At 42.8% G+C, this 14,473-nt stretch overlaps 1 protein-coding gene across 3 annotated transcripts in view; it reads right to left on the minus strand.

The window, feature by feature from the left end:
* Positions 1–797: 797 nt before the first annotated feature.
* The window catches only part of LOC142952523 (uncharacterized), a 14,876-nt gene continuing 1,200 nt past the window's right edge, over positions 798–14,473 (minus strand). Inside the window, exons 2-15 of one of the 3 annotated variants that reach the window (XM_076094283.1) lie at positions 13,943–14,024; positions 13,733–13,867; positions 13,068–13,181; positions 10,608–10,686; positions 10,224–10,452; positions 8,299–10,102; positions 8,028–8,201; positions 7,649–7,822; positions 7,270–7,443; positions 6,891–7,064; positions 6,512–6,685; positions 5,983–6,144; positions 2,908–2,954; positions 798–2,768 (exon numbers count right to left, since the gene is read on the minus strand). In XM_076094283.1, the coding sequence (XP_075950398.1) occupies positions 2,194–2,768; positions 2,908–2,954; positions 5,983–6,144; positions 6,512–6,685; positions 6,891–7,064; positions 7,270–7,443; positions 7,649–7,822; positions 8,028–8,201; positions 8,299–10,102; positions 10,224–10,452; positions 10,608–10,686; positions 13,068–13,181; positions 13,733–13,867; positions 13,943–14,010 (4,083 nt within the window). In that variant the 5' untranslated portion in view covers positions 14,011–14,024 and the 3' untranslated portion in view covers positions 798–2,193. Of the gene's footprint in view, positions 2,769–2,907; positions 2,955–5,982; positions 6,145–6,511; positions 6,686–6,890; positions 7,065–7,269; positions 7,444–7,648; positions 7,823–8,027; positions 8,202–8,298; positions 10,103–10,223; positions 10,453–10,607; positions 10,687–12,288; positions 12,927–13,067; positions 13,182–13,732; positions 13,868–13,942; positions 14,025–14,473 lie in introns of those variants that run through there. The other 2 variants (XM_076094284.1, XM_076094285.1) reach the window with 2 other exon arrangements.

Below are 14,473 nucleotides of genomic sequence, written 5' to 3' on the forward strand. Positions count from 1 at the left end.
GAGAGAGGAAAGAGGTTCTGAAGAAGTGTGTGACAAGGAATAAAGTGGCTGCCATTCTGGGCGCCGAATACGGAGCCCCGTGTTTATTATTTTATTATTATTCTAAAGTATAGGCGCAACATAAACCCTCGGCTACAACAGCAACACAACACTCACAAGCCCGTCACACAGGGAGTCAAACAGAAGAAATACCCACGACTGTTGAGAACATGTTGAGACGTTGTAGAGGTAACGTGATGTGTCACAGCAAACAGCTGTCTCGTTCCTATTTAAACCGTTTCAAGCCCTTCAGCCTCTCACACTGAAACATGTACCAGGTGACCAGTTACAACCGCGTCAGTGTGGGTGGAGTCAGCAGAGCTTCAAACACTAGCTGCTGTCGTATCACTTATTCCAGGATAAGAAGTCGCCCCCCCGACAGCCGGATATCAGCAGGTTGTGTTCAACAGGTGGAGGAGGACTGGAAGTACTCCAGGATGGACCCGTTTAAAAGGACCACCACTAGAGGAGGAACCCCGTGTGGTCAGAACCTTCAGGACCCTGACCCTATCAGCCTACATTTAGTTGAATACAAACCAAATCACATGAACACCAAGCATGATAAACCAGCAGAGCATCAACACTATCTGAGCCAACCACGTTAGTGAATCACATGAGACTGAAGAACAGCGTTGAAGCTCAGCTTGTAGCAGCTCTGTTATTCATATCAATCATTCAGTGCTGGAGCCTCTCAGGAGAAGAGCTCTCTGACCTCATGGAGACTACGCAGACACCCTCAGAGACCAGCAACACTGCACTCTGGTTGGAATGTACAAAATACAAACCAGTTTTATTTGGTTTATACAATAAAAACATTAAAGTTTACAGAAACAGATGATGTAAAAAGTAAATAAAAGAAACAATAAAATGTGAAAAACCTCAAAAGTTCAGATCACCAATAAGCCTCATCACAAAGACTCCAAACCAGAAGCCTGAAGAGAATCCTGAAGAAGCCAAGTGGTGATTCTGTGTCTCCTCCCGTTTCTACCTTTTTACTTGGAGCGTCTTTAACCTCCTGGTCCATATATGGTCACAACTAAACATCAGTACATCATTGATGAAGCTGTTTACATGGTCTTACAGTTCATGACAGACTTCTTTAAGTTAACTCTTGTTTCTAAGGTTCCTGTCTGGTCTTCCTGGTGAACATCAGTCAGGATGTCTCCTAAACACTTAGCATAGTGACAGCATGTGACCTCACATCCTGTTTCCTAAGCTGACTCTGACAAAGATCAGAGCAAAGTATGTTAAACCAAGATGATGTAATTTACTCATCTTAACCATCGGTGATTGTAAAAGCATATCTGATCACACATGAATACATGAATGAAGATCACTGAAACATGATCATCATTAAATGAACACATGATCAGTAAGAATACAAACCAAAGAATGAAAAGCTAAATCATGACACATTCTGCATTATAATATATCTTCATTGAATAGACAGCTGAGTTGGTTCTTGATCAGTAGTTTGGTTCAAACTTATTTTGTCTCTTTTGATTTGTTTCTATGAGTTTCATCAAACTAGCACACAGTCAGTGATGAATGAAGTCAAAGTGAACAATACCACGTGAAGAACGAAGCTGCATTGAACTAATCCTTCATGTGATACAGTGTTCTGATGGATTTGGACATTTCTGCTTTGACGTGATGTTTATGTGCTTTATTATCTAGAATCATCCAAAACTTTGATTTATTTTGATCTCAACGTCACTTCTCAAAGTTTGTTCATTTGTTACACGATGATCAAAGAAGATGAATTTAGTTTGTTCAAATCAAAACAACTCTTCACAACTTGTGGTTCTTGTTCCACAGATGCTGAATTTGATCCAGAAAGACTCTTGTTTGACATTCGGAGGTTTTTCTGAACACAAACAAATGTTTCAAGACAACAAAGTTCAGTTTTCTACACAAAGTCAAACATGTTTCACAGCTTCTCTCAGACAACACATCATTTCAGGTCATTACATGGACCTCGCTCAGCTCTTTCAGACATCCATCTGCAACTCCACAAGTCCCAGAGAGCTCTCAACCCCCCAGAGTCCAGACCAGCTCAGGTACCCCTCACGTGCTCCAACTGCATCTACAACCACTGAGAGATCAGGTTGGTACGAACTCACATCAGCTGTGTGTGATCCTGTACACACTGAACTATCTGGTCAGCAGAGAGGAGGTTCCTCTAGCAGGAGGAGACTCTCCCTCCTCCAGAGAACACAGAGACACTGAGGAATCAAACCAGAACCCAAAGCCAGGATAACAAGGTTCAGTGAATGTGGTGTTGAAGGTGTGGAGGTGGATCAGTGTGTCAGAGGAGACTCTGTAGAAGGACAGAGAGCCAGCAGGACAGTCCACATACACTGCTACTCTACCAGAGGAGGAGGAGGTGATGAGTGTTTCTGTCTTATTGTGACGGACAGAGTAACCACCATCAGAGCACAACAGACTCCAGGACTGATCATTCCTTCCAAACAAACAGTCTTCACTCTTTCCTCTCCTTCTGATTCCTCTGTAACTCACTGATATTTCAACTCTTCCTCTCCACTCGACCTCCCAGTAACAGCGACCAGTCAGACCAGTTCTACACAGCAGCTGATTCCAGAAGTCAAACCTGTCTGGATGATCAGGATATGACTGATCCTCCTCCACACGTGTCACCTTCCTGTTGTTGTGAGACAGTTTGAGGTTTCTGTGTACTGTGTTTGTGTCGAGTGTGAGTTCACAGGAATCTGATGGAGAGAACAAGACACAATACAGCTGCAGTTATTAATCTATCATCTGTTTGATGATGACATCAGAGATGTGAATGAGTGATGTCACAGTTTGAAAATGCTTTGTTTCCATGAATCAAACTCAAAGCACACTTACACTTCCTCAGACCTGGTCTGGACCATCGGACTCCAGCAGGCTCCACCCTGAAAGGAGGAGGGGGGTCAGAGCAGCATGGAGACATGGACATTACATCGCTCTCACACACAGAGCTTTGTTATTCATGTTCACATGGAGCACTTATTATTCATCAGCTCATATTCTTTGACTTCACTGGAGCTTCTTCTGATTGGCCCATGATGACATGTTCACTTATTCATGATGTATTATTATCAGTATTATATTGACCATCATCATCCAGTTCACTCAGTTTAACCCTAACCCGCCTCCTAGCAACAGTCAACACTGCTTTCTATTATCTGTAATCTGTAGGTGAAAATATTACAGTTTAAGTCCGTCTGCAGCCACAGAGCACTGCCTGTGACTATGAAGGTAGTGTCACGATCAGGCTTTGCCCTGTGTGTTCTGTGTCTTTCTTTCTGTAGCTCCTCACTCACCTAATCAGTTCATTCAGTGCACCTGCCAGTCACACTCACCTCATCAGTTCATTACGCTCACCTGCTCACTCTGCCTCCTTCACTATTTAAACCCCTGCCTCACACACACCCACTGCCAGATCATTGTTTTGTGTTCCTACCTACCCACCCGTTTTGCTCGTCCTGTTCCCGGTTTCCCAGTCTGCCTGCCTGCCGTGTCTTTATTACACAACAAAGAAAAATGTTTTGAGAGCAATTTTTTCGCACTGCAATCAAAAAATCAAGTTTATAAGTAAAAATATATAAACTGAGAATACATTATTTGTTAGTTTTGTCTTTGAAACTAGAATTTTTGGTTGCAAATCAAAAACCTTTACTTTTAAATCAAAAAGCTACGAGTTGAGTTTGGATGTAGTGGGCGGGGCATACGCTGCTGAATGAGCCAGTAGTTTCTATTGTGGGTTCGACTTGCATCCCGGTATCTGCTTCCACTGTAAACACTGACAGGTGGTTACTGTGATGAGCGACATTATATTGCTCGGTTTTGTCAAAATTATTTTAAACGTAGCAGCACTTCACTTTGTTTTCATGTTGTTAGTGTCGTGGAGTCTCTTTTTTAAAGAACGACATGGAGGGCTGCTGTGTTGACATGAAGCCCCACTGTGGGCTAACGTTACATGCAACTGAGGCATGACTATGTTAGCTAAGGTTAGCTATGCATGTATGACACTATTTAAAATAAATCCTATGAGCTTGGTTTTCTCCGACCGTGGTAGGTACAGATCGACATGACACTGTAGCTAAAAACAACGTGTCTTCTCATGACTACACCGGACAGACACTGAAGAAAACGTTTACTTCTTCTGCCACCTCTGCTTGTAACCTCCCTTTATTTGCTCAAACGCACCACCTGGTGGCTGAAGCTGTGCAGTACACACGCATACATGATAGTGGATAAATTGCCAATTATGAATGCAGGCTCTGGGAAAATACTTTAAATCAGTGTATTTTAGATCACATACATGCCTTGCATGGAAATGAACATGCATGTGCTACAACTCTATTATTTTTATTCATAGGTTCTTCTTGTATGCAATTGTAAATAAACCTATTAAATGAGTTAAATTGATTAACATAAAAATATTAGTGCTGGGCAAGTTAATGCGTTATCGCGTTAACGCATTAATTAATTAACGCCGACAATTATTTTATCGCGCGTTAACATATTTTTAAAATGTATTATTATTGTAACAGACTGTCTCATGTTTATCGTTTTGTATTGGAGATATGATGTCCCTTCAGGGTTGCCGTAGAGAAAAGGCGACTTCCGCTTCTGGTCGAGGGGGGGGGGGGCAGAAATAAAGAGAGAAGCCGTGGGCTGCACCAGCTGTTGCTCTCCCTGGAGACTACTGGACATCGCTGCGGTAAAGTCAGCAGACACTCACATGTTAGTGCACCTATATGCTGACATTCACCGTAAACGCATTTAAATGGCACAGATCAGGAGCGAGCGAAGGACTTTGAAAGTTAGCGGAAAGATTAACGTGAGAAAACATCCGGTTTCTTCAGACGAACATCCGGTTTTCAGAATAAGATGCCAACAAAGTATGAATTATATTCACATTAAGTATAAAACATGCTACCTGCATCTCGTGAACCAAATGTTATTGCCCTTTTATTCATATAGCAGTACTTTTAAAATAAAAGTGCGCAATACACTACTTTTGAATTCATTATTGAACTTTGCAATAACAATGAGATTAATCGCGATTAATCACAAAAAATCCATGCGATTAAATATTTGAATCGTTGCCCAGCACTAAAAAATATAAATGTTGGGGTTCCTGCTAACCAGTACGAAACATGCAACAGGTACCCAAAATATTCAACATAAACACTATTGTAAGTAATAATATCAGTTGACCCCATACAAAGGCTTGTATCATTTGATAATTAACACAATTGTGCAACTTGTGCCTTTATAATAAGCTCCAGAAAGTAAAATAGTGACAAAAACGCATTAAACTTACATTTAAATGTCTTTGTATTAAGTAGCCCACAGCGTGGCTTCATGTCCACACAGCAGCCCTCCATGTCGTTCTTTAAAAAAAGAAACTCCACGACACTTACAACATGAAAACAAAGTGAAGTGCTGCTAAATTTAAAATAATTTTGACAAAACAGAGCAATATAATGTAAACTGACCTCCATGTCGCTAATCACAGTAACCTCTAGTCAATGTTTACAGTGGAGGCAGATACCAAGAGCCAAGTCGAACCCATCAATAGAAACTCCTGGCTCATTCAGCAGCGTATGCCCCGCCCACTACATCCAAACTCAACTCGAAGGTTTTTGATTTGCAGCCAAAAATTCTAGTTTCATAAGCAAAAATAATAAATAATGTATTCTCAGTTTATATATTTTTACTGACGAACTTGATTTGTGATTACAGTGCAAGAAATTTGCTCTAAAAACATTTTTTGTTTATTTGCGTAATAATCACACAAATATACCTTCATAGTGTCCCCCTATAACTTTGGTCCAGTCCTAAATAAACCTCTTTGGGCTCTGACACACCATGTCCACAATCAGCTGTTGGTTCTTCACTGAGCTGTAGCTGCAGCAGGCCTCTTCATACCTGAGAGTTTCCAGTCTCCAGTGTGGATCCTCCAGTCCAGCTGACAGCAGCTTCACTCCCGAGTCTCCTGGATGATTGTAGGTCAGGTCCAGCTCTCTCAGATGGGAGGGGTTGGAGCTCAGAGAAGCACAGCCTTCCTCTGTGATCAGACAGCCTGACAGGCTGCAAACACACAAAACAACACACGTCACATGATCTGAAGGGAACTGTGAGGGCTGGAAGGTTGCTGCAGTACTGAGATACTGTCGGCTACTGTGGGGTTAGATTAACATTGTTACTGATTGTTTTCTACTCGCAACCAAACACACACTAATGTCTATCAACAATCTGACAACATTACTGATAACTCTCTGATTCCTCTCTGATATTTCAAGTTTTATAACAGCAGTGAGAAAAAAACAATATTAGATATGTTTATAGAAATGTATTGAAATGAAATATTTGATTGAAATCATGAAAGCAGAAACAATCTTATGAATGTTACAAGTTTACCCATTTATGTAAATAAGGACATTGATTGAATCCTGACCTGAGAGTTTCCAGTTCACAGTGTGGACTCTCCAGTCCAGCAGACAGCAGCGTCACTCCTGAATCCTTCAGGTCGTTGTTACTCAGGTCCATCTCTCTCAGACTAGAGGACTGGGAGCTGAGGACTGAGGACAGAGCTTCACAGCTTCTCTCTGAGAGGTTACAGCCACTCAGTCTGAAGAGACAAGTATGAAGAACAAATACGTAATAAGTAGAAAAGATAACAGCATATTTAAGTTATGATATATGAATCTAACTCTCTCTGTACTGACAGAGCTTTGTTGGAGGCTTTTTGATTGAAATCATGAAAGCAGAAACAATCTTATGAATGTTACAAGTTTACCCATTTATGTAAATAAGGACATTGATTGAATCCTGACCTGAGAGTTTCCAGTTCACAGTGTGGACTCTCCAGTCCAGCAGACAGCAGCGTCACTCCTGAATCCTTCAGGTCGTTGTTACTCAGGTCCATCTCTCTCAGACTAGAGGACTGGGAGCTGAGGACTGAGGACAGAGCTTCACAGCTTCTCTCTGAGAGGTTACAGCCACTCAGTCTGAAGAGACAAGTATGAAGAACAAATATGTAATAAGTAGAAAAGATAACAGCATATTTAAGTTATGATATATGAATCTAACTCTCTCTGTACTTACAGAGCTTTGTTGGAGGCTTTTTGATTGAAATCATGAAAGCAGAAACAATCTTATGAATGTTACAAGTTTACCCATTTATGTAAATAAGGACATTGATTGAATCCTGACCTGAGAGTGTCCAGTTCACAGTGTGGACTCTCCAGTCCAGCAGACAGCAGCGTCACTCCTGAATCCTTCAGGTCGTTGTTACTCAGGTCCATCTCTCTCAGACTAGAGGACTGGGAGCTGAGGACTGAGGACAGAGCTTCACAGCTTCTCTCTGAGAGGTTACAGCCACTCAGTCTGAAGAGACAAGTATGAAGAACAAATATGTAATAAGTAGAAAAGATAACAGCATATTTAAGTTATGATATATGAATCTAACTCTCTCTGTACTTACAGAGCTTTGTTGGAGGCTTTTTGATTGAAATCATGAAAGCAGAAACAATCTTATGAATGTTACAAGTTTACCCATTTATGTAAATAAGGACATTGATTGAATCCTGACCTGAGAGTGTCCAGTTCACAGTGTGGACTCTCCAGTCCAGCAGACAGCAGCGTCACTCCTGAATCCTTCAGGTTGTTGTTACTCAGGTCCATCTCTCTCAGACTAGAGGACTGGGAGCTGAGGACTGAGGACAGAGCTTCACAGCTTCTCTCTGAGAGGTTACAGCCACTCAGTCTGAAGAGACAAGTATGAAGAACAAATATGTAATAAGTAGAAAAGATAACAGCATATTTAAGTTATGATATATGAATCTAACTCTCTCTGTACTTACAGAGCTTTGTTGGAGGCTTTTTGATTGAAATCATGAAAGCAGAAACAATCTTATGAATGTTACAAGTTTACCCATTTATGTAAATAAGGACATTGATTGAATCCTGACCTGAGAGTGTCCAGTTCACAGTGTGGACTCTCCAGTCCAGCAGACAGCAGCGTCACTCCTGAATCCTTCAGGTTGTTGTTACTCAGGTCCATCTCTCTCAGACTAGAGGACTGGGAGCTGAGGACTGAGGACAGAGCTTCACAGCTTCTCTCTGAGAGGTTACAGCCACTCAGTCTGAAGAGACAAGTATGAAGAACAAATATGTAATAAGTAGAAAAGATAACAGCATATTTAAGTTATGATATATGAATCTAACTCTCTCTGTACTTACAGAGCTTTGTTGGAGGCTTTGACTACTAGCAGCAGCCTCAGAAGAGCCTCCTCTGAAGCAGAGTATTTCTTCAGGTCAAACACGTCCAGATCTTTTTCTGATGACAGTAAGATGAAGACCAGAGCTGACCACTGAGCAGGAGACAGTTCATCTGTGGAGAAACGTCCTGAACTCAGGGACTGTTGCATCTCCTCCACTAGAGAACCATCATTCAGTTCATTCAGACAGCGGAACAGATTGATGCTTTTCTCTGGAGACACATTCTCACTGATCTTCTCCTTGATGTACTGGACTGTTCTCTGATTGGTCTGTGAGCTACTTCCTGTCTGTGTCAGCAGACCTCGTAGGAGAGTCTGATTGGTCTGCAGTGAAAGACCCAGGAGGAAGCGGAGGAACAAGTCCAGGTGTCCATTTGGACTCTGTAAGGCCTTGTCCACAGCACTCTGGTAGAGACGTTTTAGTTCAGGTTTGTCTCTAAAGACTTTAGACAACCGGGAGGTTGTTTGTTCTTCTGACAGCAGATTGACTCCAGAGTTGATGAAGGTCAGATGGACATGAAGAGCAGCCAGAAACTCCTGAACACTCAGATGGACGAAGCAGAACACCTTGTCCTGGTACAGTCCTCTCTCCTCTCTAAAGATCTGTGTGAACACTCCTGAGTACACTGAGGCTGCTCTGATGTCGATGCCACACTCTGTGAGGTCGGATTCATAGAAGATCAGGTGGCCTTTCTGCAGCTGATCAAAAGCCAGTTTTCCCAGAGACTCAGTCATCTTCCTGCTCTCTGGACTCCAGTGTGGATCTGTCTCAGCTCCTCCATCATACTTGACTTTCTTCAGTTTGGACTGAACCACCAGGAAGTGGATGTACATCTCAGTCAGGGTCTTGGGCAGCTCTCCTCCATCTCTGGTCTTCAACACATTCTCCAGAACTGTAGCAGTGATCCAGCAGAAGACTGGGATGTGGCACATGATGTGGAGGCTTCGTGAGGTCTTGATGTGGGAGATGATCCTGCTGGCCTGCTCCTCATCTCTGAATCTCTTCCTGAAGTACTCCTCCTTCTGTGGGTCAGTGAACCCTCTGACCTCTGTCACCATGTCGACACACTCAGGAGGGATCTGATTGGCTGCTGCAGGTCGTGTGGTTATCCAGAGGCGAGCAGAGGGAAGCAGTTTCCCCCTGAAGAGGTTTGTCAGCAGCACATCCACTGAGGTGGATTCTGTAACATCAGTCAGGATCTCATTGTTGTGGAAGTCCAGAGGAAGTCGACACTCATCCAGACCGTCAAAGATGAACAGAACCAGGAACTCTTCAAACCTGCAGATTCCTGCTTCTTTGGTTTCACTGAAGAAGTGATGAACAAGTTCCACCAAGCTGTACTGTTTCTCTTTCAGCACATTCAGCTCTCTGAAAGTGAATGGAAATGTGAACTGTATGTCCTGGTGGTCTTTGCCTTCAGCCCAGTCCAGAGTGAACTTCTGTGTTAGGACTGTTTTCCCAATGCCAGCCACTCCCTTTGTCATCACTGTTCTGATTCGTTCCTCTCCTCCAGGTGAGGCTTTAAAGAGGTCTTCTTGTCTGATGGTTGTTTCTGGTCTGTGTGGTTTCCTGGATGCTGTTTCAATCTGTCTGACCTCATGTTCATCATTGACCTCTGCAGTCCCTCCCTCTGTGATGTAGAGCTCTGTGTACATCTGATTCAGAAGGGTTGGGTTTCCTGCTTTAGCGATCCCCTCAAACACACACTGGAACTTCTTCTTCAGGTTAGATTTGAGTTCACGCTGACAAACTGCAGCAAGAAGTCCTGAATGAACACACAACAAAGAAGATCAATGAGTCTATGAATACATGTTGGTCCATCTCTTGAGACATTAGTAAACGTCCCATTTATCCAGCATGTTAAATCTTTAGAGAAATCCTCTTACTGCTCTGCAGACAGTCAGCCAGCTCCTCCTGCTTCATTCTCCTCAGGAGGTGCAGTGTGATCTTCTCAAACGCCTCTCTGCTGCTCCTCCTCTGCTCTTCATCCTCACCGTCCAGCACCTCCTCATCCTCCCTCTGACTCTCTAAGCATTCTGGGTAATCTGAACTCACAACCTTCTGGATCTTCTTCAGCTCGTTCTTCACAAAAGTGACGATGTTCTCCTCCAGCAGCTGGAACAGAACATTCTATGAATGACACCAACTAAAACCATGGAACCAAACATCAGATCCATGTTGGACAGACTGACAATCCACTGGTCTACAAAGTGCAGCATGGAGATGATTGTGAACACAATAGATGTAAAAGTAGTTGTACATGTACAGACCATAAATATGGAGTCCAGGTGTGTTTGATGCTGCTGGGCAGACTGACCTCTGGGAACCTCTGAGCTCTCCTGGTCCTCTCTGTGGAGGAATCATGAAGAATCAGCTCACATTGTGTTTGTACCATTAACACAAATACAACAATTAGTTCAAGATGTTGTGTTCTGTCATGATTGATCACAATGAAAACCAGATGCTAAATAGATTCTTATCTCTGCTTTCACTGGACAGTAAAAGTTATTTTATTGGCAGCACGGTAAAGTCAAAAATGATATTGTAGGTCAAATTCATACCGGTTTACTTTATATACCTTCTATACCTTCCACCTCTAGATACAACTACAACTAGAATCACATCTGATGTGATACTTTTCATATTTGGTGTAGTTTCTATTCTACCATTGTGTTGTTAGTCAGATGTACCAAGACTTAATACTGTTGATCTGTCACATCACTGAAACAAAGGGTCTGTGTTTGGTTTTGTCCACAGCACCATTGGGGAGACTTCCTCCTCAGAGTCTTTCTAGTCTCCAGACCTCTGCAACTAGAGTTAGGATTATAGCCAGAATACTACTTCCTGTCTGATGTCAAACCTACAACAATTAGTTAAAGATGTTGCATCATGTCATGATCATAATGAGAAATGAGATCATAATGATAGATCAAAGACTAAATGATAGACGACCAAAATTGTATCTGTGTAACAGTTAGTCATCTATTCAGTGGTGGGCCGTCAGGGCCTGCAAGGCCTTCTCTGCTGGCCAAAACAGAATCACAAAGCTATATATATATTTTATAATTTAATAATTTTTCTAAAATACACTACATGTATTATAATTTATACAAATATTTTCGCCATTATCTTATGTTCTCATTGCACAGCTCCTGTCTTCCTCAGTTGCTCTGCTTCCAGTGCAGCTTGTTTTAAGTAGAGCTTTTATCCAATCAGATTTCACCTCTGTGTCTCTAGGTAAGAACAGAGGCCCCAGGCCTGCAGACTCACAAGTGCATCCATGTGCAGTTTAAGTGAATGGGGACGATATTGTTGATTGTCATAGTGTTCAACCAATCAGATCTTTAGTTTGACATGTTGGGCGTATTCTTTGACGTATCAGAGCCTGCTCGCCGGCCTATAACGACGTCAGCATTAGTGCAGCTCAGTGTCTGCCTTGAGGTGCAGAGTGCGCTGTGATTGGTCAGTGGGCGAGCACGTGACTATCGTGAAATGAAACAGCAGAGGCATGTCGGGTAGTGAATCACATCACGTGATGCAGCTCAGCCAATCAAATATGGGCATTCTGACTGAGTGAGATGTACCACACACCGTGACACAGGGGGCTGAGACGAGGAATGGGCCGCGACTTGTCATTAAGGAGTGATGGTGGGTCCCACAGCCAGACCAGCTGAGAACCACTGTCCTCCATGAGCGCAGAAAATATTATATTCTCCTGAATATAAGCTTCTGCATTTTCCAGATGCTCTAGTACTATTCAAACGTATTGCAAGTCTCATACCGAACGTTACGTACATTTAATACGTACATAGTTACAGCCTTAGAAACTGATATCTGTGGCGCCATCATGTGGTTATAAGGTGGTATTTCAGCTGCAGGACAACAGTGAAGGCCCAGGTATAAAATGCACGGCCCGCCACTGCATCTGTTTCATCTGTTTCAAGAACTTACTCTGGGTCATAAGAACGGCGTCCATCTTTGAAGTCAATCAGAGCACCTTTAGAGCGATCACTCTTCATGGACACACAGCTGGGTTCAGGAGACTTTTCTCCAGGAATGTTCATGTCCTCTGTAGTGTTTAAGGCCTGTGTCCTTGTGGGAACTTTCACTGACACTAGGTCTTCAGCAAATGTTTAGTCTATTAAGAAGCAGTTGATTGCCGAAAGAACACTTCAGCTGTTGAATAAGAATGATAATAAACTTGTAGAAAGCGTCAATACTTACGCAGGGCTGATTTGAGACCATGATTTACGAGAAAGTGACATTTGTACTAGAACGAATTGTTAAAGTGTCCCGATACGTAGACGCCTGTGTGAAACGCGAAATGTGTGTGTGTTACCCTGTGCCAGCCCACTGCATGTTGTTTACTTAGTATAAATACCAGAGACTCCTCAGCCAGTCCCCAGACTTCTTCAGCTAGTCCCCAGAGCACTGAAGCTATTCTAAAGACATTTGCAGATAGTCCCAGTCATCTGTCTAGAGAAATCTGCAGCTACCTGAAAACCTGACCTCTCCTGGTCGACTCTGGAGGAATCAGCTCACATTGTGTTTGCACCAGAGACTGTTTACAGTTAATGATTTACACACAAACACATACAGACCAGTTAGTTAAAGATATTGAGTTCTGTCATGATTGATCATCATGAAAACAACACTGTAGATGATGCACGACCAATTCTGTGTTTCATAACTGAGAATCAGAACAGTTATTCATCTGTTTAAGAACTTACTCTGGGTCATAAGAACGGCGTCCATCTTTGAAGTCAATCAGACCACCTTTAGACCGATCACTCTTCATGGACACACAGCTGGGTTCAGGAGACTTTTCTCTCTGCTGCTGTGAACTGATAGAAACATTGACATTACATCATCATCATTCAATCATGAACAATCAGCTCACATTGTGTCTGTCCACACAGAGACCAACACAAGGTAAAGGTCCATGAAGTGATATGTGGATGTGGATCAGATGAGTCCCTGCAGTGGTAAAGGTTTACTAGTCCTGCTGATCCCTCTGAGAATCAACAGCTCAGTATTTCAGCTCACTGTTTTCTTCACCAGTCAGTTTGGTTTAGTCCCAACAGCTCTCACCAAGCCCTCCATGGAGCTCTCCCTCCCTCACTGTAGACTGCTGAAGTGCCCTGGAGCAAGGCACCCAGAACCTCCAGCTGCTCCAGTGGAGCGTCTCAGTGTCAGACTGGTTGTACTGGGCAGCTCCCAGTGTGAATATGTTTCAATGAAGAAGAGTGTTGGTGCTCAGAGAACTTCATCAGAGTCAGTAAAGGTTTAAAACCTGGAGATCTCACAACAGAGAGTCTGATAGAAACACATCTTCATCATCATCATCATCATCATCACCATCACTTTGCTTTCATCATCAGTTTGAAATCCTCACCTTTGATCAACAGAGTGGCGTCCATCTTTGAAGACTACAGGAAGATCCATAGACCGGTCACTCTTCATGGACACACAGCTGGGTTCAGGTCCAGGTCCAGGTTCAGGTCCAGGACAGCGTGGTCCCTGATGGATCCTGGTCCCATGTGTAGAAACAGAGTCAGTGAATGAAAGACTTTGAGTCATGGACAGGTAGAGATGGTCATCTCACCTCTGAGCTTTGGTGTGGCTGGTCTTAGAGGGAGGGACTCCCTCCTCTCTGTCCTCACACTGATTCATAGCAGAGTCCACACCTTCACACAAACACAACAACATTATTTCTCTTCATCATGACAAACACACACAGCTCATTCACCTCAATACTAAAGACACTGATGGGACAGTTTCCTTGTTGTCACTCTGAGCTGCAGAGTCCTCTCTAAGAGATGACGTTCACAATGCTCTTTAGTCTGTTGGCTTGTTTGAAGACCAGAGGAAGACTCTTCATGTGGCTTTTTATTGGCCTTTCTTTGGAGATGACGTCACTTTTCACTTCTATTTGACTGACTTTGAAAAGCTCTTCAACGTTTGAAATGTTCCTCTGTTTCCAAGAGATGTTTTAAAGTCTACATGTGAGACGTGTGCCGACCAAATGTTGTCCATCTAAGTGAACCTGTGAAGCATTAAAACCACATCATAGAACTACATTCATGGTAACGTGATATGTTGAAGCCCTCACAGTCTCTCACACTCAAACATCTAC

The sequence above is a fragment of the Anarhichas minor genome, unplaced genomic scaffold (assembly GCF_050575085.1).
Source record: "Anarhichas minor isolate MPS153535 unplaced genomic scaffold, ASM5057508v1 ptg000018l, whole genome shotgun sequence".
Classification (NCBI taxonomy): domain Eukaryota; kingdom Metazoa; phylum Chordata; class Actinopteri; order Perciformes; family Anarhichadidae; genus Anarhichas; species Anarhichas minor.